The sequence below is a fragment of the Elephantulus edwardii genome, unplaced genomic scaffold, assembly GCF_000299155.1.
Source record: "Elephantulus edwardii isolate Elephantulus edwardi_28Jun2011 unplaced genomic scaffold, EleEdw1.0 scaffold00401, whole genome shotgun sequence".
Taxonomy (NCBI): domain Eukaryota; kingdom Metazoa; phylum Chordata; class Mammalia; order Macroscelidea; family Macroscelididae; genus Elephantulus; species Elephantulus edwardii.
Window position 1 is genome coordinate 469,709 of NW_006400151.1, and position 26,851 is coordinate 496,559.

Sequence of the window (26,851 nt, forward strand, 5' to 3'; positions counted from 1 at the left end):
CCCGGGCCGCCCCTCGGACACTGAGCTTGTCAAACTATATGTGCAGGTCACCTTGTCACATGTGTTCTGGTTTGTTCCAGGGTCCCCCCGGTCCTGCAGGCCCCGAAGGCAGACAGGGCGAGAAAGGAGCCAAGGTAATGTGCACAGGGGCATCTGGGAGTGGGCTGCCCAGAGGGAAGCTACGGTGGCCAGCCTCAGACAGGGTCAGGTTCCCATCGAGAACCCGCGGAGAGAAAGCTTCTTCCCCTAAGGGAGTCAGCTCTGCAGGGCCCTGGGCTCTTGGGGCACTGACTCCTGATGTCACATGCAGCTGAGGGAGGTGGACAGCGGGCACTGAGGTCAGAAAGACTTGAACGAAGTCCTGCTCCACCACATGCCAGCTGGGTGTTCTCACACTGGCCCACTGACCTCTGTCCCGGGTCCCCAATCCCTTACCCCTGAGGTGGAGGTGAGAACGAGGCCTCCCTCCCCCCCGGGGCTGATGAGGTGTGTAGATGCTGGGCCCAGCCCAGAACATTCTACAGTGAGGCTTGGTGGGGGCAGCCCCACCAGCTTCTCCTGGAGATGCTCTGGTTAAATCACAGAGGAAGCCAAAGCCCATGCCCGCTCAGGAAAGGGTGGCTGTGACTGTCAGAGGCTGTGCTCACCAGGGTGCCCGTGATCGCCATGTCCCCTGTGACCTCTGACCTCCACATCAGCTGTGTCCACTACAATGACTGTACCCACCAGGCATGTTGTTTGCCAGCATGTGCCCTGTGAAGGCCGTAAAGGACTGCTGTGGTCACTGTGTCCACTGTCAGAGCCATGTCCACTCTGGTGGTCACAACCACCATGTCCACCATGGTGATAATTAACTGCCTTGTCCCCTGGTCTCCATGGCATCTGTTCTTCACGTGGCATGTGGCTGCGGCCATCACATCCACTGGTGGCCATATGCCCATTGTGGTGGCTGTGACCGCTGGGCCCCAGTGAACATGGTCAGCAGGAGACTGAGGTGCCAGCGAGCTAAGGAGCTGAGTGCTCACTGCACTCGGAGCTGATCGCCCAGCGGTGTCAGGCGCCGCCAACTGCCCAGAAGGAGGCTGCCCAGCTTCCTCCCTCAGGGCAGATTTGAACCTCCAGAGAGGTCTGTGTCTGGGTTGTCTGTGTGAGGAACTGAAGAGGACAGAGAATTGTCCATCTGAGCTTCTTTAAAGACTGTGGAGAATTTGGGTTAGCCCTTGTTTCTGAGGGAATCTGCATTTCCCTCAAAGGCTTCCTGGCATTTGGGAGCAGTGGGCTGGTGTGACCAGGTGCCCAAGACTCTCCCCACTTTTCTGTCCCTGGGCCCTGTAGGGAGAAGCCGGCTTGGAGGGCCCTCCTGGGAAGACTGGCCCCATTGGCCCCCAGGGGGCACCAGGGAAGCCTGGTCCTGACGGCCTGCGGGGGATACCCGGACCTGTGGTGAGTGATGTGGGCTGTGGTCAGGGTAGGGCAGAGGGGCTGAGGGGAGAGGGCCTGGTGAGAGGACAGACCATGTGTGCTCATGTGGACTAGCACTGAAGCTGCTGTGTTTCAGGGTGAACAAGGTCTCCCCGGATCCCCAGGCCCAGATGGTCCCCCCGGCCCTATGGTGAGTGACATCTGTGTGGAGAGGGTTGCAGTCACAGTGGGAAAGGGGAGTTTGCCACTGAGACCCCAGATGGGGAGTATGACCGCTCTGCCTCCTCCTGCAGGGTCCCCCTGGACTCCCTGGCCTCAAAGGAGACTCAGGTCCCAAGGGTGAAAAGGTAAGAAGGGACTGTAAATGTGGTGCTAAGGGGCCTTCCGCCATGTGTCCAAGGCAACCAGATAGTAACCTCTCACCCACCTTTGTCTTGGGCTGGGCAGGCTCCAGACAGGCACCCCGAGAGATGACAGAACAAGGGGGAAAAACCATGTATAATGTTACTGTTCAGGGCCATCAAGTCAATCCCACTCACAGAGACCGTGTTCAACAGAAGCCCACAAGCACTTCCCAGTCCCACAGCCCCCGCCCCCCCAGGAACCTCCCACAACTACTTCCTGGTAGCACGCCCCCCACACTCACCCCCCACAGTCCTCCCCCTCGCCCCATCACTGCTGGGCCCGAGAGAATTGTTGCGGGCTTGTGCTTGTCCATCTCACTGAGGCTGCTCCTGTTTTGCTGACCCTGTCCTCCACCAGCATGCTGTCCTTCTCTCTGCAGCATGCCCAGAGCACACGAGGTAGTCCCACTGTCCTCTCTTGGAAGGAGCCCTCAGGCCACCCTCCTCCCAGAGCCGCCCTCCTCCCGGGGCCGCCCTCCTCCGGGGGCACCTTTCTTTGCTCTAGCCTGTGGGTACTCAGTATTCCCCAACACCACAGTCAGAGGCATCGCTTCTCGGTCTGCCTTGTTTCTCATCAGCTTGCACGCGCGCGTGAAGCTGGGGCGGGCACACTGTGAGAGTGTGTAACGTGCTATCTTTGCTTGTTAGCACTTTAAGGAGAGCCTGAGCGGCGGATTTGTGTAATGAAACACTCCGTCTGCTTCTCTGGGCATCACATAGAGATAGATGCCAAGGTTTGGTTCCCACCTTCACAAAGGCCTCTGAGCTTCTGGGAGGTGTGGGAGACCTACAAGGAATTAACAGAGAATAGCCACCCTCCTCCTGGACCTGGAGGTTCAGCTAAGGGCATCCAGGGGCCAAGAGTAGACACTAGCCCTGGCCCAGTGTACTGGCCGCTTCCAGGAGGATGTGTAAGGCCCTTTGCAGCAGAGGCAACTCAGTCCCCCCACCTTTTTTTTAAATTATTTTTTAATTTTTATTATTTTTGATGTGTGTCCCATCAAATCGGATCTGACTGGTACAGGAGGGGATTGTCCTTCCTTCTCCAGCAGAGCATCTGGTTCAGTCCCCCTTTTAAATTGGTGCATTGTTTTCCGTTCACATCTGTTTGCTTACAAGCAGCCAGTGCACAAGCCGGACCACCAGTTACGTATTAGTAAGGAGATGGAGCCTTCTTTTCCGTCTCATAGACACCTCCAGTCCCCAGCCCAGCCCCCAAAGCAATGCCTCCTGGGAGAACCTTTCCAGAAATTTCTATGGGCTCATATAAAACAGACATGATCAGATGCAGTAGAATTTTCTTTGTCAGGAGTAATTATTGCTTCGGTAATCACTGGCAATGCTCTTTTCAAGGCTGCACATAAATGTTGGTTTTGATTTTTATGCCAAAGGACCATGGAAAATGTCATAAATGAAGCCACAGCTGCCAGGATTGTCCCCCAGAAAACCCCTTTTACCAGGTTACTCCCCACCTGTCCGTGTCTCCCCACCTGTCTCAGTAGGTCTCATTTTGACCAACTCAGGGTCACACGGTGCCTGCGGTCATATCTCCTTTCTACAAGATGCTGGCCAGTAAAACAATGTCATAGGACAAAGTAAAGGCACCCCTCAGGGTTTCCAAAGCTGTCACCTTCACAGACGTGGGCTGCCTCATCCCAGGAAGCCAGGGTGTCATGGGGTCCCAGGTCATGACGTGCCCTCGGAGTTAATGGGACACGAGGTCCCGGGTGGTAAAAGCCCTCCCGTGCTTGACTTTGAGAGGAAGACCTTCAGCCAGGTGGATTGACACAGTGACTGCCGCAGTGGGCCCGAGTGGTCAGAGACAGGGAGGATGGGCGGGGCAGGGCAGGGCTCAGATCTGCTGTTCTCAGGGCCGCTGTGAGTCGTGCTGGACACAATGGCACCAGACAACAACAACAATTAGTAGAAAGGCTGGTAGTTCAAATCCACCAACAGCACCATGGAGGCGGGGCCTGACAATCTGCTTCCAAGAGAGTAAAAACAAACTGAAACCATTGCACCGTTTCAGCTTGCAGGGACCCTGGAGGGCAGAGTAGGCCCACTCACAGCCTCCCATAGCCGCCCGCAGCCACCTCATAGCCACCCGTAGCCACCTCATAGCCACTGCAGTCACCTCATAGCCACCAGCAGCCATCTAATAGCCACCCACAGCCACCTACAGCCACCCATAGCCACCCACAGCCACCTAATAGCCGCCCACAGCCACCTAATAGCCGCCCACAGCCACCTAATAGCTGCCCACAGCCACCTACAGCCAGCCACAGCCAGCCACAGCCACCTAATAGCCGCCCACAGCTGGCCATAGCCGCCTATAGCTTCTCTTGGCCGCCGGCAGCCACCCACAGTGTTTCCGAGACAGCAGTTATTTGCAGGCAAAGAGCCACACCATCACTGTTCTCATATAGAGCAGCAGGTGGGTTCAAACCACTGAGGTGTGAGTTAATAGCTGTGTGCTTAAACCTCCACGGCTCCCCTCTGTGGAGAAGACACATGACTCACAGGGGCCCCCCAGGGCAGAGGAGAACTGCACGTAGGGTTCCCAAGGCTGCGGTCATCACAGAAGCAGAGGCCGAACCCACCCCCAACAGCAAATGAAAATGGAAAAAAATGTGACCTGAGGGAGGGAGGGGGTAAAATGTGGATGAATGAAAAATCTAACTTCTCTGTAAATATTCATTAAAGTCACAATAAAAATAAAATATTGTTTAAAAAGAAATGGGGGGCAAAACCCCAAAACTCACCTGGAGCGGGTCTGCTCCGTCACACACGGTCTGCTGTGAGCCTGAGTGGACATGACACAGTGGCCGAGGTGTTACCAGTGGTTGGACGGGAAGCGTCGCCCCAGCCTTTTTCTGACCTGGGTCTCCCACAGGGTCATCCAGGCTTGATCGGACTCATCGGGCCCCCGGGTGAGCAAGGCGAGAAGGGTGACCGCGGGCTCCCCGGCCCACAGGGCTCGTCCGGCCCCAAAGGGGAGCAGGTACGTGACGTGGATCCCAGGGAGGCTCCCACCGGCCGGAGCACCTGTGAGCTAGACCTTCTTACAAGGACTAAAACTCAGGCCACGGGGAGAGGATCGTGTTAGGAGGGGCACGACTCGGTGCCCGGCTCGAGGGCACGTTGTCTGTTCATCCTGCCCCAGTGACCCTGTGTGTTCTCATTCCTAGGGCATCACTGGTCCTTCAGGCCCCATCGGTCCCCCAGGGCCCCCTGGCTTGCCGGTATGTACCTTGGAGGGACAGGGGTTCCCTCGGCTGGTCCTGGGGAGGCAGGAGGCTGGGCAGCAGTTGGTGTGTGATGTAGTCAGTTTGGCCCACAGACCTGATTGGCTGGTTGACCTGCAGTCTGGGTTCTGAAGGATAAACAGCCAGGAAGTGGGGTTATTGACCTGGGTTTGGGGTGAGGACAGAAGAAGGGGAACCTCTGTCTCTGGATCTTCTAGGAAAATCCTGAACTTTAGGAGAATCATGTGTAGACGTTTGGGGATGGCAAGAGACATCCGGGGTGCTCCAAGCCCCATGGTCCACAGGGAGGTGGTGTCTCCCATTCCCAGGCACCTGGGCCTGGACAGGGGGAGTGGGGGGCCCAGCGTCTAAGCACCTCAGCATTGCAGTAAAGCAAGGTCTTCATACACGTGCTACAAATCCAGAGCCCGAGACACCCAGACTTTGAGTCTCCTCTTGCCCAACCGAGTGGCCTCTGCGCTCACTCTGAAGTTGGACCTGGAGTCACCAGCCCAGGTGGTGCCCAGCTGGTTTCAGGGCTGACCGTGAGAGCCCAGGGTGTCCAGCTTCCCCTCCTGCTCTGGGACAATGATGAAGAGGGTGTGTGTTGACCTGGGCCGGTGGCCCTGTCGGGGAGAAGTTCCTGGACGGCCAGTTGTCCCCAGCTTCCCTCCCGCACACCTGGAGTCCTGCAGGGAGGGGCCAGTGTGAAGGGGGTGGTGAGGCCATGGAGGCCCGAGGTCGGGCACCTGCCCCAGGTGAGGGCACCATCACCTCCTGACTGTCTTCCATCCCCACAGGGTCCCCCTGGTCCAAAAGGTGCTAAAGGTTCCTCAGTAAGTGACTGTGGGATGGACCCCACACTGCCAGGGCTGGGGGCTGAAGAGGGGCCAGGGTGGGAGTGAAGAAGGGCCAGGGTGGGGGTGAAGAGGGGGCCAGGGTCGGGGGTCAGGAGGGGACCAGGGTGGGGGGAGAAGAGCGGCCAGGGTCGGGGGTCAGGAGGGGACCAAGGCTGGGGGGCTCAGGAGGGGGCCAGGGTGGGGGGAGGTGAAGAGGAGGCCAGGGTGGGAGTGAAGAGCGGCCAGGTGGGGGTGAAGAGAAGAGGCTGTGTCCTGTTGGTGGAGACCACTCACTCATTCACCGTGTGGTCTGTCCCCGGCTCAGGTCCACCTGAGCAGCTCATAGGCCTGGGCCCAGGGGTCCCCAAGACAGTTCTAGAGCTCATGGGGCTTGGTTCTTTTTCTTTCCCCACAGGGTCCCACTGGCCCAAAGGGTGAGGCAGGCCAGCCAGGACCCCCCGGCCTCCCGGTAAGTGACCGCTGAAGACTGGGATGGGGGCCTGAGGAGGGGCTGAGTCCCCGTAACTACAGGGAACCATGGAGTGTGTGAGGGGTCCACATGGGTGGTCCTCGCTGAGACACAGGCCAGATGCCCCACCAGGAACTGCCCGGTCACTGCCCTGGGGAGAGAGAGAGAGAGAGAGAGAGAGAGAGCACACGCCGTGAGGGTCACTGGCTTCAGGGCGGGCACCAGTGTTGGACGTGCTGGGCCCTGAGGGACACTAGGACCAGGAGGTGGGAACAGATCGTGAGTCCCAGGACAGGAAGAGAAAAGAAAGGATGCTGGGGGATGGTTCTCTGGGGCAGGACAGAGGCCCCCCAGGGTCCCTGCTGCCCTGCTCGGCCCCTCCCTCTGGATGTACGGACCTCATCCCCACCCTGCCCCTCAGGGCCCCCCGGGCGAGGTCATCCAGCCCCTGCCGATCCAGGCGTCCAGAACGCGGAGGAACATAGACGCGAGCCAGATGCTGGACGAAGGGAACGCTGAGAACTACATGGACTACGCCGACGGCATGGAGGAGATCTTCGGCTCCCTCAACTCCCTCAAGCTGGAGATCGAGCAGATGAAGCGGCCGCTGGGCACGCAGCAGAACCCTGCCCGCACCTGCAAGGACCTGCAGCTGTGCCACCCCGACTTCCCGGATGGTGAGGGCAGCCCTGGCTGGGGGGCCCAGGGCCTGGGGCAGGGGCAGGGCCTGGGCATGGCCTCATGGAGGGCAGGCAGGTTGGGAAGAGCCTGGGCCTGGGCGTGGTCTCGTGGAGGAGGGGGTTGGGCAGGGCCTGGGCCTGGGGCAGGGCCTCATGGGCTGTGGTCTACTGGGGGCAGGCCCTGGGGAGATGAGGTGGAGTCTGCTGGGACAGGGCTCAAGTGAGTGGGGTGCCCCATGCACCTCAGGGATTGCCATTCATATTCACTGTGTCACTTGCTGTACGTGTTACTCCTTGTATCTTGATAACCCTGCTGGTATCACTGCTGGCATTGCTGTTAGTGTTAGAATTACTGCTATTGCTGCAGCTCGTGGTAGGTGCCAAGGAGTCAGGCACAACTCATGAGACCCTGTGAACGCCAGACCCGGGCCCTGCCTGTCCTGTCCTGTCCTGTCCTGTCCTGTGCCAGCCTCACGGTCTCTGACACACTCGAGCCTGTACTATGACTGCCACTCTTAGTAGCACTCACAGCACTGTTGCTAGAGTCACTGTTAACACGTCCACCGGTCTCACTGCTGGTACCACGGTTGTGTTATTAGTGCTGCCACTTGGATCACTGTTGGTGAAGCTGCGAACCTGGACATCCTGTCAGTGTGACCGTCAGTGACAATCTTGGTGTCAGTGTGGCTGTGACAGTCACTGCAGTTATTATCCCAAGTCTGCCGAGGGCACATCCATCACGTGCCTCTAGTTAGGGCTGGTGGTTTGTCTTCTCAGAGACAGGTGATCTGTTAACGCACATTGCCTTAAAGCACAGCTGTCCTCTGCGCGGGATGGGAACGGAATTGACAATAGCGCCCAGCAGCTTTGTGCTATATCTGTATGAGGGTCAGGGCCAGTGTGGGCATCAGTGCAGCACTCGGTGTTTCACTTGGCCCAAAACCCTGGGGTGTCATCAGTGTCCACCTCCTCATTCTTACCGTCTTTACAAGACCGTCTGGCTGTTAGAAGAGAAGCTGCTGGCTTCCACCCCTGTGCGGGGGAGTGGGAGGGGGGTAATTCTCCCACGAGGGTCGAGGGCTTCCCATGGTGCAATAGGCTCTGCTCTCTGGGGCGTGGGAGTCTCTGGGTTTACTCCAGAACCTTCTCGGCATCTCTGTGCACCTGTCAGGTGCACAGCGCCCTCCCTGGTCCTGCTGCCTACCTTCTAGTTCCCTGTGTGTCCAGCAGGGCACAGTCCCCAGGAGGGCAGTGTGAGGGTGCTGAGGTCTAACAAAGCATCTAGATGTGCCCACCGGGGACCAAGCTTCCTGAGTCCCCTGCTCCCCATATCTCCATCAGGTGAATATTGGGTGGACCCCAACCAAGGATGCTCTCGGGACTCCTTCAAAGCTTACTGCAACTTCACAGCTGGTGGAGACACGTGCGTCTTCCCCGACAAGAAGTCCGAGGGGGTAAGTGCTGGTCTCCGTTCCGCAGCCTCCAGGCTTCCCAGGTGTCACTAGTGCAGTGCAGCTTGACGGTGAAGGTTAGCAGCTGGGCCACGTCCTGATGTGTGTGTGAGAGAGAGAGAGACACAGAGAGAGACAGACCATGGGGGACAGAGCATGTGTAGTAAACGTGAGTGGTTATGTGTGTGGTGGGTGTGCGTGGAGGCTGGTGTGTATGTGCATACACTGCACGATGCATGCACAGGGACGTGTGCACATGTATGTGTGTTTGTAAGCAGTGGTGCTTATGTGATGTGTGTTTGTGAGCAGTGGGTGTGTGGTGTGTATGTGTGGTTCCACGTGGAAGAGGGTTTGTGGGTGGTGTGCGTCCGTGGGACTGGGTACATGTGTGTGATGTGTAGGGACTGGTGGCTTACGGGGAATGTGAGCAGTTGTATGGTTGTGTAGTGTGTGCACTTGGGGACTAGTGGGTGTGTGAGTGGTTGTGTGATGAGTCGAGAAGGGTGTATGTGATTGTGGTGCGTGTACCTGGGGGCCAGTGTGTGTATAGGTGTGTGTGCGCAGTTCCGTGATAGTGGTGTATGTGCGGGGACGTCAGTGCCTCCACGCATGTGTGTGAGTGGTTGTGTGGTGCCTTGAGGGTAGTATGTGTGACTGGTGGGTGTACGTGGGAACCAGGGCATGAGTGTGTGTGAGCAGTGGTGTGGTGTGTAGAGGAAAGTGTGTATGACTGTGATGTGTGTGTGTGAACCAGTGCATGTGTGTGTAAGCAGTTGTGTTGTGTGTGGAGGAGGGTTAGGGTTAGGGGTTGTGAACAGTGGTGTGGTGTGTAGAGGAGAGTGTGTAACTCTGATTGTGTGTGTGTGTGTATGAAGCAGTGCTTGTGCATGTGTGAGCAGTTGTATCATGTGTGGAGGAGTGTGTGACTGTGATGTGTGTGTGTGTGTGTGTGTGTGTGTGTGTGTGTGAACCAGTGCTTGTACATGTGTGAGAAGTTGTGTCGTGTGTGGAGAAGAGTGTGTATGACTGAGTGAGTCCCTACAGGCTCCTGTGTCACTGGTTGCAGCCCCGTGGCTGGTCATGGCAGAGACGCAGCCCAGTCAGGTTCAGGGCCCGTCCACATCTACAGCATCACGAGGGGCAGCTGAGCTTTGGACCCCAGGCCCCCACTCTTATAGAATGAGGCTCCCGGGCCAGGGGTCAGGAGACCAAGGCAAGAGAGGACACAGAGGGCTCGGACACCGCAGGGCTGGTGGCATCTGTGGTGACAAGGGCGTTCCTTCAAACCTGTGGGTTGGGAGCCCGGGCCTGCCAGATGCTCCCTGTCTCCAACAACTGCAGGGCAGGTGGTGTCAGAATGTGACTCAGGTGATGCTGAGGTGACCCCACAGGGCCTGGCCAGGCACGCCGGGTGAGGGCGGCAGTAGATGCTGAGAATCCAGCACGTTTCCACGGCTCTGAGTGGATCGGTAAAGAGGCAGCAGTCACCGTTGTGTGTCTGGGACCAGGCACTGCCCACCTGTCCTCTCCTGTATCAGACACGTGGCTGAGGCAGGAACACTCGGGGAGGAGATGGGGCCTCGCCCTGCTGGAGCCTTAACCGCAGGCCCGCGGCTGGGTCCTGTCGCTGAGTGTCCACTGAGGTGGCTGTGTCCAGCCTAAATAGACATTCCTAGGCATGACCTTCTCTGATGACCCAGAGAAGTGAGGCCACCGCCCTCACACACAAAAGTGCCTCCCCCACGCCACTGGGACTGAGACACTGTCGTCTACACGTCCCTCACATGGTGCCCGGTGCAGACCCTCAGGGCAAGAGGCCCTGGAGAAACGGGCACCTCCTCCACTGACGGGAAGAGGTGTGGGCCCGGGTCACATCACCCGACTTTGAGATGTCAGATCTCCAAGGACACCTTTCTAGAAGAGACTTTGTGCCTGAAAGGACCCTCAGAGGGCCAAAGGCAGAGAGAGGTGGGTCAGGCCTGAGATCACTGGCCCCATAGTCCCCCTGGCCCCAGAAGACCCCCACGCACGGCTCTGACAGCAGCGTGTCTGAAGGCTGGGGTGAGACAAGTCCTGGACAGCTGGACGCAGGCCGGCTGCCCCTCACCTGCTGCTGCCGGGAGGCAGCTTAACAAGCAGATTTACAAGCCTCCAGACAGGGATTCGAACCCTGCTCCCATGGCGAATAACTCAGGCTGGACCTAACGGAGGCCCTGGGGTCCCTGTGCCGCCCAGGTGTGCCCGTGGGCAGCTGGCAAAGGAACGTTCTCCATAAGGAAGGAGTGGGTCACCTGCCTGCTCCGTCGCCCCCCCCCCCAGCTCTCTCTTCGTCTGCCTTTCTGTGCCGGCCTGTCTGTGGGCCTGAGGGCTTGACCCCTGCAGAAGCCAGACCCCCGGGGAGGGGGATCTCACCCAGGGGCAGAGCGCTCATTCCCGATGGGGGCCCCGCTCGTGTGGACACTCTGTGGTGACGTGTGAGGAGCCATGTCCTACAGGCCACTGTCCCCGGATACCAGGGCTACAGCAGCGCGCGCCTTCACTGCCCACTTGTGCATCTGCCCCCTGTACGTGCAGTCGCTGGACTCACGCACACGTGCCTGAGGGTCCAGTCACCTTACAGCATGGCCATCCACTCACAGATCCTCACACGCACACGTGTACTCACACACGGACTCACTCGGCACTTGTGCACGTACACATCCAGTCAGCGCTCACACTCACATGTATTTACACACGTTCACACATGTATATGCCCCCAGTGTACACAATCATGCCTGCACATGTGCTCACACACAGACACTCAGCGCACGCAGTTTGTATATACACGCACGTGTGCACTGTCTCACGCTCACGTTCCTTCCCCGTGCTCCCTGTCATCCTCACGTCTGTGTACACACTCACCTGCTGTGCTCCAGTGCACACTCACTGCCCTGGGGGCCCAGGGGAGCCCAAGGAGCAGAGCCGCCCCCACCGGCCGTGAGGACCCCCGGAGAACACCACACCCCTGCCCAGCGGTCGTCGCTGGCGCCTCCCACCATCACCATCCGCACCGAGGCCCCCACAGTCCAGTTTTCCGTGTGCTCACCGCGTTTCCGAGTGTCACTGAGTGCTCAGCCCCGAGCCGACACTGGACAGAAAAATGAGTTGAATGAGCCCTTGTGATCTCTCATCGTCCAGCTGTCCACCTAATGCTGGACACAGAGGCTGGTAGCCAGGGGTGAGGCATCGATGCTAATGTGCAGCAAGGGGCACTGGCAAGTGCCTGGCTCTGCGACGTCAGAGGCCATGTCGTCCCCGGCTCTCACAGCAGCCTGGTCTTCACAGGGTGAGGGCTGCCCCAGGAGGACCTGTGGACGGCCTGTGGACGGCAGGAACGCTTCTGCAGAGGCAGGAGGATTAACCCTTTCCTTCTCTGTTTCTCTCTCCCCCCACCCCTCCCCTGATGTTTAGGCCAGAATCACTTCTTGGCCCAAAGAGAACCCCGGTTCCTGGTTCAGTGAATTCAAGCGTGGTAAACTGGTAAGGCACCTTGCCCTCCTGGCGGCTGTGACCCTAAACGCGCCCGTCTCCTATCTTGCAGAGTAAAATGGCCCGCTGGCCCAAAGAGAGGCCGTCCACCTGGTATAGTCAGTACAAGCGTGGGTCCCTGGTAAGTGGCCACCGGGCCCTGCTTGCCCGCGGCTCAGCTGGCTCGGCTCTGCATGGCACCACGGCCACGGGCCACACGGCCCCCTCACGCTCACCATGCCACTGCAGGACTCGGACCTCGAGGGGGTCCTGCCCCCAACCCTGCCCAGGCCCCTCGGAGAGTTATTCCAGCCTGCGATGGGGTGGACACTCTCTGTAGATCTCGGACAGGAGGCTGGTGTCCAGGGAGCCACAGCCAGGAGTGGGTGCCAGCCCGAGGGAACCGGCCGCCCAGGAACAGGCCTGGGATAGCAGGAGAGGGTGGGCTGTGTAGTGCTCAACCTAGAGGGCAGAGACACAGAGGGCACCGGGCCACCTGAGTGCCCATGCTGCTCCTGGCCCCGTCTGGCCACACTCCACAGTTGTAACTTCTGGGCCTGTATGAGCCCAGGTATAGCATCCAGGAGGCCAGTCTTACACAGTAAAAGTGAGGTGACACAGGTACCCCGAGAAAGCTGGGTAGGGTACAGCCCCCTGCCCTCAACTCCATTCTGACTCCTACCCACCTCCAGGCTGTCTCTGAAGCTGTAACCTTTATGAGATTTCTTAGGGGGGAAAAAACCAAAAATCCCCACCTCATTACTATTGATGAGGGACCCTCAACCAGGTGGATTGTCACAGCGACAGCCACAAGGGCTTCTAGTATGTCAGGAAATGTGAGGATGGTGCAGGATGAGGACAGGGTGCAGATCTGGTGCCATAGGGTTGCTGTAGGTCGTGTGTGACTCGATGGCACCCAGCAGCATTACTGTTGAATCGGAACCAACACACTGCTGGCCCTGCCGCAGGTCTTCGAGGCTGTAAATCTTTACGGGATTTACAGAGCTGTCGATCTTTCTCCCGTGGGGCAGCTGGTGGACTTGAGCTACCTCCCTTACACACTCCACTGTGTCGGGACCCAGAGCACTAAGGCTGGTGCGGCCCTGTTTGTAGGATGCCCGTGGCTGTGTCCCAGCGTGGAGCACTTGCCCCTGGACACTTGGAGTCTGATCTGCATTCTTCCTTTGAGGAGATTTAAATGTCTGTGCTCCCCTCTCCTCCGTGAAAAGGGCAGAGCGTCCAGCATAACCAGCCCCTTGGAGCCCCTGTTCCCCACCTTACGTTTCTGCCCTGCACTTTCGTCTGCCCGCCCCTCAGGCTCTGGAAGGTCCTTCCCATCAAGGCAACACGCAGGTGCCCTCATCTCTGACCTTGGTCCCTCTGCATGCACAGGGCCACACTCCCTACGTGGTTCCCAGTGCCCTGTGTCTGTGTGAAGCCCCACGACCCCTGTCCGTTAACCCCTGAGGCACTGCCTGGCTGACCGGAACGTCACAGCAGCTCCATCCCGGCCTCTGAGGGCTGCGCTCACCTGGCCACATCCCAGCGCTTCCTCCTTCATTCTGGGCGCTCCTGTCCTTTCTTCCTGCTGGCCCCTCCCCTTCACCTTTGCTTTATTCTCTGCCAAACAAGCTTTCGGACACAGAAGGACTGGAAGTGGATGCCCATTCGGGAAGGCCAGGCACAGCAGATAGGGAACGTTGACCCAGGCAGGTGGTGGACAAGCTGGCCAGGTGGGGGAGGGAGTTCTAGAGAAGTGACGAGCTCTTTGGCTAATAACTGAAAAGGCCACCGGGAGGAGCCTCGGAAGAAAGTCCTGGCGATTACGAACAACCCAGTGACCACTGGAGGCGTGTGGAGCACAGCTCGGCTCTGGCACACATGGGGCTGCCAGGCCTGTGCTGGCCCAGCGTTCCCTCCGTTCTCTGGCCCCTGGTCCTTGCTGCTCCCTCTGGAGAGACCTGGGCTCACGTCCAAAGCTTCTTTTTCGGGGGAGATGGTGTCTGACCCACCGCCAGCCGCCATGGCCTGCTTTACACAGCAGCGCCAGTGTGGGAGGGGGAGGGATGGCTCAGGCAGGCCAGCTTATCTGGCCTTGTCCACTCGCTCCTGACCCTGGTGCTCTGTGACTGGTGAGTAGGAGAGGGCGTGGAGGAAGGCCCTGTCATGGGGGGGACACAGCCCCCTCCCACCTGGAGCATGGGTCTTGCCTGGGGCCTGGACACTCTGCTGGCCCTGGGTTCCTGGTCCTTCTGTGTCCAGCGTGCTGGCCTCTCTGCCTGTGCATACCTCTCTGAGTCAGTCACTTCCTCCCGACGGAGCTCCTGGCGGGACCCGGATGTGGTTGGTATGGATTTTTCCCTGCAGGTCTGACTGATTTGCCGTGCTGACCCAGTGTGTGGTGGTGTGGGACTTGGGGGTGCAGGGTGTGTCCTTGCCATGCTGTGGGAAAGGACAGGGTCCTGGCTTGGCTCTGAGCCCCTCGGCGCGTTCTCTAGGTGGAAAAGCTGGGTCTCATTGTGTTCACTCCTGTCCTGCTCCTGTCTCCACTCATTGTGGCCTGTGCCTGGGACTTGAGGCCTCCTCCTCCCAGCCTCTCTCATGGACCCAGGCCCCACACTTCCATCCGTCTGTCTGTCCTTCCATCTGTGGAGGAAAACTAAGCTCACCCCTGCACAGCACTCTGTCTTAGAGGTCCTGGGTGTCCAGAGACTCCACATACCCATCCATCCATCATCTGTCCATCCGTCCGTCCATCCATTCATCCATCCGTCTGTCCATCCCTCCATCTATCCATCCGTCCTTTGGAGGAAGGCTAAGCCCACCTCCTGCTCCCCGACCCTGGCTACTTGTGAGAGGAACACAGAGGCCTGTCTGTCCCCTGGGTGAACAGGTCAGCCCTGAGTCAGTGGGTGGTTCTCTGTTCATTTAGCAACACAGACACAGGGCTCCTGTCCCCAGGACTCCACATTCACCAGGAGAACCCAGCCACTGGGAGGTGGGGAAGGGGAGATGAGATGAGAGACCAGATGTGGCGTGTGTGGTGGGAGTCCAGGCCCGAGTGATGGCTGCAGCACTCACCAGGCCTCCACCTGAGTGGCAATGGCCTGGTGACACAGCAAACCCTAATCAGCACCCACTGTGGTCACACAGTGCTCGGTGCTGGGGTTCGCCCAGGGGCAGAGTGGATTGCACTCCTAGGAGAGAAGACAGACCCTACTGTGGTCCCGGATGGGGTGGGGGACACCTGGCCAGGAGGTCAGGTGAGGGAACGTGCAGCCCAGGCGAGGTGGGATCAGAGCAGGCTTCCTGGAGGAAGTGGTCCGTCACTTTTCCTGGGGATTCTGGGGTGTGCTGTCTCTGACACGCTTCCTGGCCCCAGAAGACATCAGGCCTGTTGCGGGATGTGTCCCCTGCTGACCTCGTCGGGCCTGTTGCAGGATGTGTCCCCTGCTGACCTCGTCGGGCCTGTTGCGGGATGTGTCCCCTGCTGACCGCTGCCACCCTCCCCCGCAGCTCTCATACGTGGACGCCGAGGGCAACCCCGTGGGCGTGGTGCAGATGACCTTCCTGCGGCTGCTGAGCGCCTCTGCCCACCAGAACATCACCTACAACTGCTACCAGTCGGTCGCCTGGCAGGACGCCGCCACGGGCAGCTACGACAAGGCCATCCGCTTCCTGGGCTCCAACGATGAGGAGATGTCCTATGACAACAGCCCCTACATCCGGGCTCTGGTGGACGGCTGTGCGGTGAGTGTCCCTGGGGCCATGCATTCACTGGACGTGCACTGACTGAGCACCTGCTTTGTGCTGGGCCCTGAGCTGCACGCTGTGGTGCAGGGAGGGCCCCCCAGGGGTTCTGATCATCACTGCTCCCTGTGGGCCATGCATTCACTACATGTGCAATGACTGAGCACCTACTGTGTGCGGGGCCCTGAGCTGCACGCTGCATTGCAGAGGGGCACACACAGGGTTCCTGTGTCTGGAGTGTGTGCCTGGGTTGGCAGCATGGTGACAGTAGAGACACAGGCCCCCTGAGCACAGCTGGAAGTAGACTCGTACCCAGAGGCAGATTATGAGAGGATTTAGACAGGGACCTGGGGCCTCACTCCATTCCTGAGTGGGGCGGAGAGGGGAAGACCCAGTGGTGCATTTCAGAATTTAGAGGCTGCTTCCTGGTATAGTTGGGTCCCTAATCAATGCTTATGGGACCAGTAGTCAGTAAATCAGAGGATGTATCACAGTGGGAAAATCTGCTGTCAAGGACCCCTCCACAGTGCCAGAGAACAAGGAGGTGGCTTTAAAGACTGAGATGTGCCTGACCCAGCCGTGGTCTCTTTCATTGATCCTTTGCATCTAAAAGTTACACAGCGAATAAGAAAAATCAGAAAGAATTGATGCCTTAGAACGGTGGTGTTGATGGGGAATACCAATCAACCCAGGAACTGCCGAAGGAACAAACGGCCTTTGGAGTAAGGGGAGCCGCGTGCTCGGAAAGGGTTGGGAGGAAGAGAGGCCTGGGTGCTCGTAAAGGCAAGGAGGGCGAAGCTTGGTCTAACATGCACTCGACAAGTTGTTAGGAGGGACGAGTCCTTGGAAAAGTGAAGGATCAACAAAAGAGACAGACCTTCAACGAGACGGCCGGCCCGTGGCCGCCGCAGTGACCTGTGGATGTGAGGATGGCGCAGAAGAGCGTGGCTGTGTTTGTGGGTCACGTCGGAGACGTCGACGCAGCGTCACCTGACAGACCTGCGGGGCTCTGGTCCAGGGGTGTCTGGAGCCGAGCCTGGAGCTGCTCCTGGGGACGTGTTGTCAGTTGCCGTGCGGTGGGCTCCATCTCGGGAACAGTGCGGTGCTGCCCAGCCCTGTACCCTCAGCAGGGCGTTGTGAGGGCATCTCACTCTTAGCCTGACCCTCTGCAGAGTTATTTCTAGCACCAGATTATCCTTTGAGTATCCCTAGCAAGATGCGGGGTCCCTGGAGCACCTGGCTTGAGCGCTAGGCCAGGGAAGAAGAGATCACCCTCTCCCGTGCACTTGCTTTCCAAAAGGAAAAGTCACCATTCTGGGTGAAGTAGGGGTGACCCGAGAGAAGGATCTGGCTCTGCAGGTGACTGGTCAGGGCCTGGGGCCATGTGGAGGCTGGGCAGTGGGCTGAAGAGCAGAAGGCGATGAGCCACCCTGGCTGTGGGGCTGCTGTACTCACCCCAAATCCTGGCCTGGGCCACTACCCATGACAAGCTGGCTTGCTCTCACTGAGGGGTAGAGGCCGTGCCTGGAGCTTACTGGACGGCTGATTGGCCATGGCCAGAGAGCAGCCTGATTCATGCAGCAATAACAATAAAACTTGGACCCTGGCCACACGGCCTGGGGTCCTGACGGACAGCGCAGAGCAGGGCCAGGCCGTGGAGAGACACAAATCTCAGATAAGAGCCCTGCGTGCCCCCCCCGCCCCCGTAAATCCTGGTGTTTGTGCAGCTGAGTGAGCCCCCAGGGCCCGTGTGCCCCATAATGGTTATTTATGGCTCTGGAATAGCGGGCAGGGGCGCTGTCTGTGCCCAGCCGCCTGGAGCACTTGGATAATTGGAGCGGTGGGCTCCGTAAATCCAGGAGAAGCCACCTCACTGCTTGCCAAGTGTTACCTGTCAGAGGTTAAGAAGGGAGACAGGTGCGTGAAACCATTTGACTTTTCACTGTGGACAGATGGAGGGCATCTCAGTTCTCCAGTCCAGCTGTGACCGAGACACCCCAGGTGGGTGTGTCCATTCTCTGGTGCTGCTGTGACAGACATACCACAAGTGGACAGTTCTTCCAAACGGAAATTCAGTCTCTGAATATTTAGGACACTAGAAGTCCGAGGTCAGGGAGCCAGCCCCAGAGAAAGGCTCTTTCTGTGCTGTCTGTAGAGGAGAGTTCTGTTTCCTCTCAACATCTGAACATTTGTGGGCCTGACTTCATCGTCCAGGATGGAACAGCGTTCACTTCTTTTGCTCTTAAGGTCACTATGAGTAATACTCGACTTGACGCTACCTAACAAACGCCTCGTAGATGGTATTGGTCCTAAAGACTTCTGTCTATTGTATCCTGCCACTCTACTAAATTTATTTACTAACTCTATCTGGTTTTTTGTGGAGAATTTTTTCCCCCCTGAGTCTTTGGGATTTACTGTGTGCTCTATCATCTCTCTCTCTCTCTCTCTCTCTCTGTCTCTCTCTCTCTCTCTCATCTCTCTATCTCATCAGCATACAGTGATAGTTTCAACATCTCTTTTCCAATCCGGATGCCTCTTCCTTCCTTCCTTCCTTCTCTTGTTGTTTGGCCCAAGCAAGTACTTTCAATACAGTATTGAGTAAGACTAGGACGTTCCCAGCAGAGGCAAACTGTGTCCAAAGGGTGTGTCCACTCCCGCTTATTTTTGCATTTTGATGATAGTGGATCTCTGAGTGGAATCGGATACATGGAGGTCAATGTGCCAGGCATTTAACTCGACTCGTTGCAGCTGAGTCAGAGCTGACCCTTCAGAGAGGTTTCAGAGGGTGTGAAGAGATTGCTTGTCTCCCTGTGAGCAGCTGGCAGCACTGCCCCCTTCCCGCCGGGCCACCAGAGCTCACTGTCCGCGGATTCGGGACCTGAACTCAACGGAGGCTGGCTGTTCTTAGGTGGACAGTCACAGTGTGGGACCTTGAGCTCTGGTGACCTACTAGTGAAAAGCTGCACCATGATCCCAAAGGCACATGGTTCTAATCCACCAGCTGCCGTGAGAGAAGATGAGCAGTCTTCTTGTGATTTGCTGCCTCTGAGAACCTGCTGGAGGGTCAGCTGTTGGTCAGTTCTGATTCAACAGCACACACCAACAACAATGTGTGATACTAAAGTGACACATTGAAGGGGAATGATGTCGAGTTCATCGTCCAAATAAGAACATTCCAGGTGCCCATCAACAAACGAATGGATAGAAAAACTATGGTATATTCATGCAAGGGAATACTACACAACACTGAAAAACGGTGAATTTGTAAAACATTACACAACATGACTGGCCCTGGAGGACATCATGCTGAGTCACGAAAGGACAAATACTGCAGACACCACTGTTATAAAAGCAGGTCTGACATGGGAGGTTGGGAGGAAAATAGGTAAGAGTGGATAGAAAATGAACATTGCATTGGAACAGATTAAGGAAAACACTGTTTAAAAGGATTATGTGATTAAGCATTATATATAAACAACAGCCCAGAATAAGAGATACATTGCAAAGCGGACTGAGAGAAGGGGAGGCAGTGAGGTAAATTTTTTTATTTTAAGTGAACTGGAGGAGGGGGCAGGGAAGGAGAGAGGCTAAAATGTGCAAGAATGAATGAATGAAAATCTAACTTTTCTGTAAACTTCCATTAAAATCACAATTAAAATAATAAGGAAAGGGGAAAGATCCAGTATGAAAGGCAATGTATAAAAACTTTGTAAGTGGACTATTATAAAATAAAAATAAAAAGATTTAAAAAAAGTAACATTTCATTACTTGTCCTGAAATGAAATGTTGTCAGTGGCAGGATAATAACGATTGTTGTTGCTGTGTGCTGTCTAGCTGGAACTGACCCATAGCTGACCCTCCAGGGGCCTTCAGAGGCCGTAAGTCACATGGGAGGAGATAGTTCACCCAGGGCCCCCAGGAGGAAGGCCCACTTCCCGTTCTCCAGAGGACATGGACCTGGGTGGCTTCCCCAAGGCCATGTGGTTGGTCAGGCACAGAGGGGACAAGTGCTCAGGCTCTGGCCTCTGTTTCTGTCTGGCCCCTCCCTCTGCTGGTTTTCCGGATGAAGTGTCCAGAGAGAGCACACTGGAGTCTCATCCCCCGTCCAGGGAACATCCTGGCCTCTTTGTTGGCTCTGGCGTCTGGGGATTGTCATGCTTCTGTCTGTCTCCAGTATGCTCAAGTAGGGAGTGTCCACAAAGGCTGAGGTGGGCGCGAGGGCCAGGATGGAAGGGCCGACCCCTCCGGGTCATGCAGAGCGTCCCCGCCCCGATTCAGCCACATCTCTGGCACCTGGTGCTCGACCCCAAACCAAGAGGAAACCAAGAGCATTGTGGGAGAGTGCTGTGGCCATCACACTGTCCCTACACTCCTCTCAGGGTCGTGCAGGGTCATGATGTCGTGTCTTTGGGGTCACGTGTGTGGACCTGGCTCCAGTTCCCCAAGGAGCCAGGGGTTAACCTGTGCGCTCCACTGCTGTGTGGACATGGGGGGCCACCTCCCTTCAGAGCCCAAGTGGGGAGAATTCGGTGATGGGTTAGGTGGGTCTGACCATCTCTAACTAAGGTTCTCTCTCTTGTCCTCAGACGAGGAAAGGCTACCAGAAGACTGTGCTAGAGCTCGACACCCCCAAAGTGGAGCAGGTCCCCATCGTGGACATCATGTTCAATGACTTCGGGGAGGCGTCGCAGAAGTTTGGGTTTGAAGTGGGGCCAGCGTGCTTCATGGGCTAGGAGCTGCCACGCCCCGAATGAACAACCTCGTGACCTCGGTACGCTGCTTGGGAGCGTCCTGTGTGCGGTCCCGCCTGGCCGCCAAGGCTTCTCGTCCCCGCCCCGATTCAGCCACGTCTCTGGCACCTGGTGCTGGACCCCAAACCAAGAGGAAACCAAGGGCAAGAGAAGAGGCGCCCCAAGGAGCCGGATCACATGACCTAGACGTGCCACAGCCTTGGGCCACGCTTGGCCCCCAAGTGCCTCCTTCTCCACCCCTGCCTGCCCCCTACCCCACAGGGATGGCCCCCGACCACGCTGCCCACCACCCAGGGCCACCGCCCGGGTCCTCAGATAGCGTGCATGGGGTGGGGGTGGGCATTACTGTTGGACACCATTTCCTTTCATTCAACTTGAAGAGGTCTGTCTCCCTTGACCTTCCAGAAGTTTTCTGAGGCAAACCTTGCAAAGGTCAGCTGCTGTGGCCAGTGCCCAGCGGTCCCCACCATTCCACACGTGCCTTTCCGGTGGATCTAAGGTGCTTATGTTGTTGTGAGTTGTAAGTAAATATTTGTATTGTATTGTTATAAATGTGTGTGTCCCTGACTTTCCACCATGCATAGAAACCCAACCACCAGTATCATTCCGCACCCCAGGGAGATCTCCATGGGGTCAGGCGTGGGCAGCTCTGACCCCCTCCTGGGCTGGGGCAGCCAGGAGTCGGTCGCTGTCCTCACCCAGCAGATGCCTTGCCCTCTGACACAGTGTTGATTAGCTCTGCTTTCTTTATGGGGAGGAAGAGAAAACTCATTCCCCGCTGCACCTTTCCTGTGTGGGTGTGACGGGAAGGTGGCACGGCGTTCACCTTCGTTGCCTCCACACCCCACGGTTCGTCCTGCAGAGCCTGGGGGGAGGCCGTCCAGGGTCAGGACACCCCTTTCATCTACATGATCGTTCAGTGAAAACTGGTGCTGACTTCCGTCTCCTCTCTGTGGTGCTAGCTGCTTTAAGAGCTCCTTGAAGGTGACACTTGGGGGGACCTCCCACTTGCTTCGACCTGGTTCTTCCTCTGACAGTGAAACATTGGGCTGTGCCGACTTGATCTGAAAACCTACCCTCCCACCCAACGCACAGCCTCGCCTCCAGCGTGTGCTGTCTCTGCCCGGTTGCTGGATATTTGTGGTGCTAATTTCTGTGTTTGTTCCGAGAACTGAACTGAGACTGGCTGGGGGTTATGTGCTGTCTCAGATGCAGCTTTGACAGACAGGGAGGTGCAATCAACTCTGAGGTGCTCTGAGGTGCTGCTGGCCACCCTGTGCCCGAGAGCAGCCCAGGATCCACCCGCTAGATTCTGGGCGCAAGTGCTAGCAGCTTTGAGCTTGGTGCTGGGCAGACCCTCTCGGGGTACCACTCCTGCTCCTGGGTATCAAAAGGCAGTGCTATCGGTGGGCAGGGGGACCCAGCGGCCAGCAAGGAAAGTCAATCCTACTGTGAAAAGTGACCTCGAGCAGTACCCCTTCCTGCCAAGGTGGGAAAAGCAAGCAGGGCCTGGCAAGCCCCGAGCAGCGCCCGGGAACGAGCTGTGACGTGGGTGTGGATCTGTTTCCCCACTTGTCTTCCAGTACCGCTTAGGGGACCCCCAGCCGTGCAGCCCGGGTGTCACAAACCAGCCCCCAAATAAGTCCCCGTTTCCCTAAGACGCATGTCTTACTCTTGCCAAAGAAAAGCCTGGCTTGGAGGCCCTCCAGCCACGTATCCTGAGGAAAGTGCTGTGGGCAGGTGGCTGGGGCCTGCCGCCCGTGGAGCCCGTCTAGGTCATGTGATTCTGTGGTGACTCCTTCCATCCGATGTGCCCTATATCCCATCATCCTCTCCTCTGTTGGTCCCCCGAAAGTGGTTGTGATTTGTACTGAAGTTCAAAACGTGCCCCTCTCTGCCCCAAACCACTCTAGCTACGGTATATTGCAATAAAATTTCTTCTTATATTTGCAGAAATTCTTCTGGTGTAATTTTATTTTTTCCCTTCCTAATATATCTAATTGGATGAACATTGTCAACGAGGGGAAAAAAGATGAAGCAATAAATAGAAAACGTACAATAAAGGTCTGGAATATCAGGGCTCTGAGAGTAGAGTATCAGGTGTCAGCTTGTACACACCCCCAAACCCACTAGACGCGTCATTGGTTCCAGCTGTGATGCCCAGGGTATTTTAAACAACTTCAAACCTGTGTACCAAAGGATTAATTGTACCAGTGTTTTCAATAAATGAAGTTTACTGTTTCCACCTTTGAAAGATGTGATTGCAATGTCTTTGCATGGATAATCTCTTCTAGAAGGGCCGTCCCAAAGCTGCTTCATAGGAGGCAGAGCTAAAGAGGTCTCAAACGTCCAACATTTCAGAGCGCTGAGCCATTCCATCCTCTCTCCCATGTACTCCCCTGCCCCTCAGGGCACTCCTTCCTGGCTTTGAGTTTCATAATTCACTTCAAATTCACACAGAACTCCTGGGCCATCAAGGAGACGATTCACATGGCTGTGGAGGCTGCAAATTCCAATTCAAGGGTCAGATGTCAGGCTGGAGGCTTCTTCTGGCCCATGTGGTTGCAGGGACTGATAATGTCAAATCAACAGATCATATGATAGGCTGCTGGCTCGCGGGGCTGGAGAGTCAGGGCACGTGATAGGCTGCTGACTCGCGGGGCTGGAGAGTCAGGGCACGTGATAGGCTGCTGGCTCGTGGGGCTGGAGAGTCAGGGCACGTGATAGGCTGCTGGCTCGCGGGGCTGGAGAGTCAGGGCACGTGATAGGCTGCTGGCTCGTGGGGCTGGAGAGTCAGGGCACGTGATAGGCTGCTGGCTCGCTGGAAGCCAGATGATTGCTGCAGCCATGGGCTTACATGCAGCAGATTGTGAGGATCTGGCAGGGCTTCATTCTCCTGGACTTGGGGTCTCTGAGTTACAGCTGACATCAAGGCACCTAACAACAGTGGGTCCCAGGATTTTCTGACTTGTAAGCGTAGGAGAAATCTGCTCACCACTGAGAACAACAACTGACTGGAAGCCTCAGTGACAGCTCAGCACTGGGAGCTTTCCTGGCCCTTGGCCCTGGAATTGCTTGACCTGAGGGCGGCACCTGGAGCCCCGGAAGGAGGCAATGGTGGAGGCCAAGGGCTGTCAGTTGTCTCACTGTCCGTGCTCCACACCAGACAGGCTTCTCAAGGCAAAGTCCTAGGGGTCACCCCTCCATGGTGGATACAGGGTGCTCATGTCTGGAGGGCACCTGCAGCTCCGAACCTGCCCCTGCTGGCCTGGTGCTCATGGCTCTGTGTCGCCACCAGGCTTTCCCTAGACCAGCTCCAGGACAGGCTGATTGGAAGTGTCCACGTGCCTGCAAGGGTCTCCTGCCCTGTCTGCAGTACTGACGGTTATGAAGCTCAGTGCTCCCACCCTCATTGGTCTCTGAGGAAGCTCTTCCAGGAGGGGACCCTGAGATGGGTCTCAAGGATAGGACAGGGGCTCGGGGAGCCGAGGGAGTCTGGCCAGCAGCTGACAGCACAGAGGGACCGAAAGAGAGAACCTGGCAGAGCTCTAGTTCTCTGCATCTTCTTCATCATCCCTGAAGCAGAGCTGAAAGAGTCCCCTCTCCGCAGGGGGTGCTGTGGGCTGGGACCCTAATATCTGCATCTGCCCAGACCCAGTGTGGTGTATCTGTGACTCAGATTGTGCCCAGAACAGAGTCATCCTGATACAGTGTGGCATCGCCTAACCCAGTCCATGCCCTGTCCAGTGTCACCTTGATTCAACCTATGTCCTGCACAATGTCATGTGACCTCCACAGGTGCCTATCACGGGGTGATCACAGTGCAATATCACTTAACTCAGGCCACACCCTACACAGTGCCACAGTGACCCAGCCCACGCCCTGCACAGTGTGACCCTAACCTCGCCCACACCCTGGACATGACCACCTTCGCCTGCCTACACCCTGACAATGCCACCTTAGCCCAGCCTAAACCTGCACAGTGTCACCCTGACCCATCCCATACCCTTCACGGTGTCACTGTGACCCAGCCCATGGCCTGCAAAGCTTCACTCCTTCCAGCTCACACCTGGAAAAGTGTCACAGTGAACCCATCCAAGCTTGTCATGGCAAGGTGTCACCATGATCAGAGCAGAGACCCTGCACTCAGCCCCGTCTTCCACACACGGCACTTTCTCATCAAATCCTGAGAGGACACACCTGGCTGAGCTCAAGGAGTGAGAGTCACGATATAATGCCATCCTTGAAGAGACCAGATGCCCATGAGAATGAAGGTGCGCTGGGCGTCCGGGTCCAGATCAGATGAGCGACCATTAGCCAGAAGCGTATTGTTAACAACGAGTGGTTGTCAGCATCCCTGGGGGCTGCTGGGCGAACTCAAACCTCCAACCTTCCAGTCAGCAGCCGAATGTTTACTCCTTGCACGCCAGGACTGTCCCAGAAGAGACCTGCATCATGGGCACAAGCCCTGCACCTGATGTTCCAGAAGGTGGAGAGGAAAGGGAGCACTGGGCATTCCCAGCGGGCTGGGGGACCCCTACCCACAGTCAGGCTCCAGGGTAGGGGGTCAGGCCATGGGCCAGCAGCTCACCTGATGCAGCCTTGACCCACGAACCCCCACAGGCTCCAGTGAGTGAGTTCCAGAGAAAGTGAGGTGGATGGTCTGACCTGACCTGGGATAAGGAGGTAACTGGAATTCCTTATCCATCTTCCGTCGGGGGTCTACCCATCACCCCCAAGCTCACCTTGGGGGGGGGACCAGCACTCATTGCTACACAGTCAGAACGGACCCTTCCTTTGGTTCGGAGGCTGTAAATCATGGCTAGGGATCGCCCATCTTTTTCCTATGAAGCTGCTAGGGGATTCGAACTGCCAGAGGCCTAAGCCTCTGGTTCAGCTTAGCAGGGCAACTCCCTACCAACTGTGCCATCAGGGACTCTCTTCAGTGGAAAACCAGCTCCAAAGCTCTTTCAGGAGCTCCCTGAGCCTGAAGGAGTTAACAGGAGCAGGCAGATGGCAAGCTCCCAGCCCACCCAAGGCACTGGCGCCAGATGGCAGCTTCCTGGGTGTTCTGTGTTTCAGATCTGTGTGGGGGCGGCAGCCCCCCCCCCCCCACACACACACCTGCCCCTGCTCACAGCTGTGGCTCTGATTCAGCCTCCCTGAGGCCTTGTCCACCTGGCTCTTGCAATGCACCTGCCGGGTGCAGGATGACAGGCTACCTGGGCTGCCAGGGCCAAATCCAGTCCTGGGACAAAGGGGCACACAGGGCCCAGTGCTGGGTTCCAGGAGCTTCTGACAGGAGAAGCCCTCCCTCCAGCTCCCCGAGCACTGGCCGTTAGCTCACCTGTGCCCAGCAGGGTGAGCCCACACAGCCCTTGGGGGAGGTGTGCCTGCTTGCAGTGTCATAAGCATGTCCCAGGGAGCAGCACAGATCTACATAGGAGTGAGCACATGACGGGAGATGGGGGTGCTGAAGCGTAAATCCCCACCCAGACAGGGGTGCTCACGGGGCCACAGTGACACCCCTACAGACGGCTAAGCTGTGCAAAGAACCAGACGTCATTAATCTTACTCTGGGCCCATCACCAGGAAGGACCCAGCCCTGGAAAAGAACATCATGTTTGGTGAGGCACAAGGTCATCGGAAAGAGGGAGCTCCCTCGGTGATAGGAGGTACAGTGGCCACAACAGGCTCAAGGACGCCGATGATGACGCAGACGGACAGGAGCACGTTTCGGGAGTCAGGGCCCACGTGACCTGGCAACCACCACGGTGATAGGAGGGAAGTTGCTCAGAGAAGTACCACAGGCATGAGCGGGTACTGGGCATTCTGCCCCTTCCTGCCTATTCGTTCTTCACTTTTTATTGTGATTGTGGTGAACATTTACAAAGCAAGTTCATTTCCCACCCAACCGCCCCACACATTTGTTTCGGGACGCTGATTTCTATCCATCCAGTGTAAGAGCAGCCTTCCTCCTCAGTCCCTGTGCTGCCCATTTCCAGCTGCTCTTCTGTGTCCTTCCCTCTCTTCAGATCTTGTTTATTATCTTAAAGAGTCCAGGCCGTGCTGATGTCGTTGTCCACCTCTGTTGATGTTAGGTGTCATCATGCTGTGACTGATAGCGACCGTGTGACCAGCAAATCTCAACCTTGCCCTGTCCTGCACATGTTATCTTCACAATACGACAAGCCCGAGCCCATAGGACACTCACCGCTGTCAGTCCAACCCCTTGAGGGCCTTCCTCCCCTCCTCTGATCCTCCACCTTTCCCAGCATGGTGTCTTTTTCCAAGGACTGGCCCTTCTTGAAAACATGCCCCGAGTCCCTGGGA

The 26,851-nt window shown here is 57.1% G+C and overlaps 1 protein-coding gene across 2 annotated transcripts in view; it reads left to right on the forward strand.

Annotated features, from left to right (window-relative positions):
• The window catches only part of COL5A1 (collagen, type V, alpha 1), a 148,296-nt gene extending 127,796 nt beyond the window's left edge, over nucleotides 1-20,500 (forward strand). Inside the window, exons 54-66 of one of the 2 annotated variants that reach the window (XM_006902375.1) lie at nucleotides 81-134; nucleotides 1,336-1,443; nucleotides 1,559-1,612; nucleotides 1,716-1,769; nucleotides 4,720-4,827; nucleotides 5,015-5,068; nucleotides 5,872-5,907; nucleotides 6,326-6,379; nucleotides 6,801-7,056; nucleotides 8,401-8,513; nucleotides 11,961-12,029; nucleotides 15,534-15,767; nucleotides 20,354-20,500. In XM_006902375.1, the coding sequence (XP_006902437.1) occupies nucleotides 81-134; nucleotides 1,336-1,443; nucleotides 1,559-1,612; nucleotides 1,716-1,769; nucleotides 4,720-4,827; nucleotides 5,015-5,068; nucleotides 5,872-5,907; nucleotides 6,326-6,379; nucleotides 6,801-7,056; nucleotides 8,401-8,513; nucleotides 11,961-12,029; nucleotides 15,534-15,767; nucleotides 20,354-20,500 (1,341 nt within the window). Of the gene's footprint in view, nucleotides 1-80; nucleotides 135-1,335; nucleotides 1,444-1,558; nucleotides 1,613-1,715; nucleotides 1,770-4,719; nucleotides 4,828-5,014; nucleotides 5,069-5,871; nucleotides 5,908-6,325; nucleotides 6,380-6,800; nucleotides 7,057-8,400; nucleotides 8,514-11,960; nucleotides 12,030-12,090; nucleotides 12,160-15,533; nucleotides 15,768-20,353 lie in introns of both variants that reach the window. The other variant, XM_006902376.1, reaches the window with a different exon arrangement.
• Nucleotides 20,501-26,851: the final 6,351 nt, after the last annotated feature.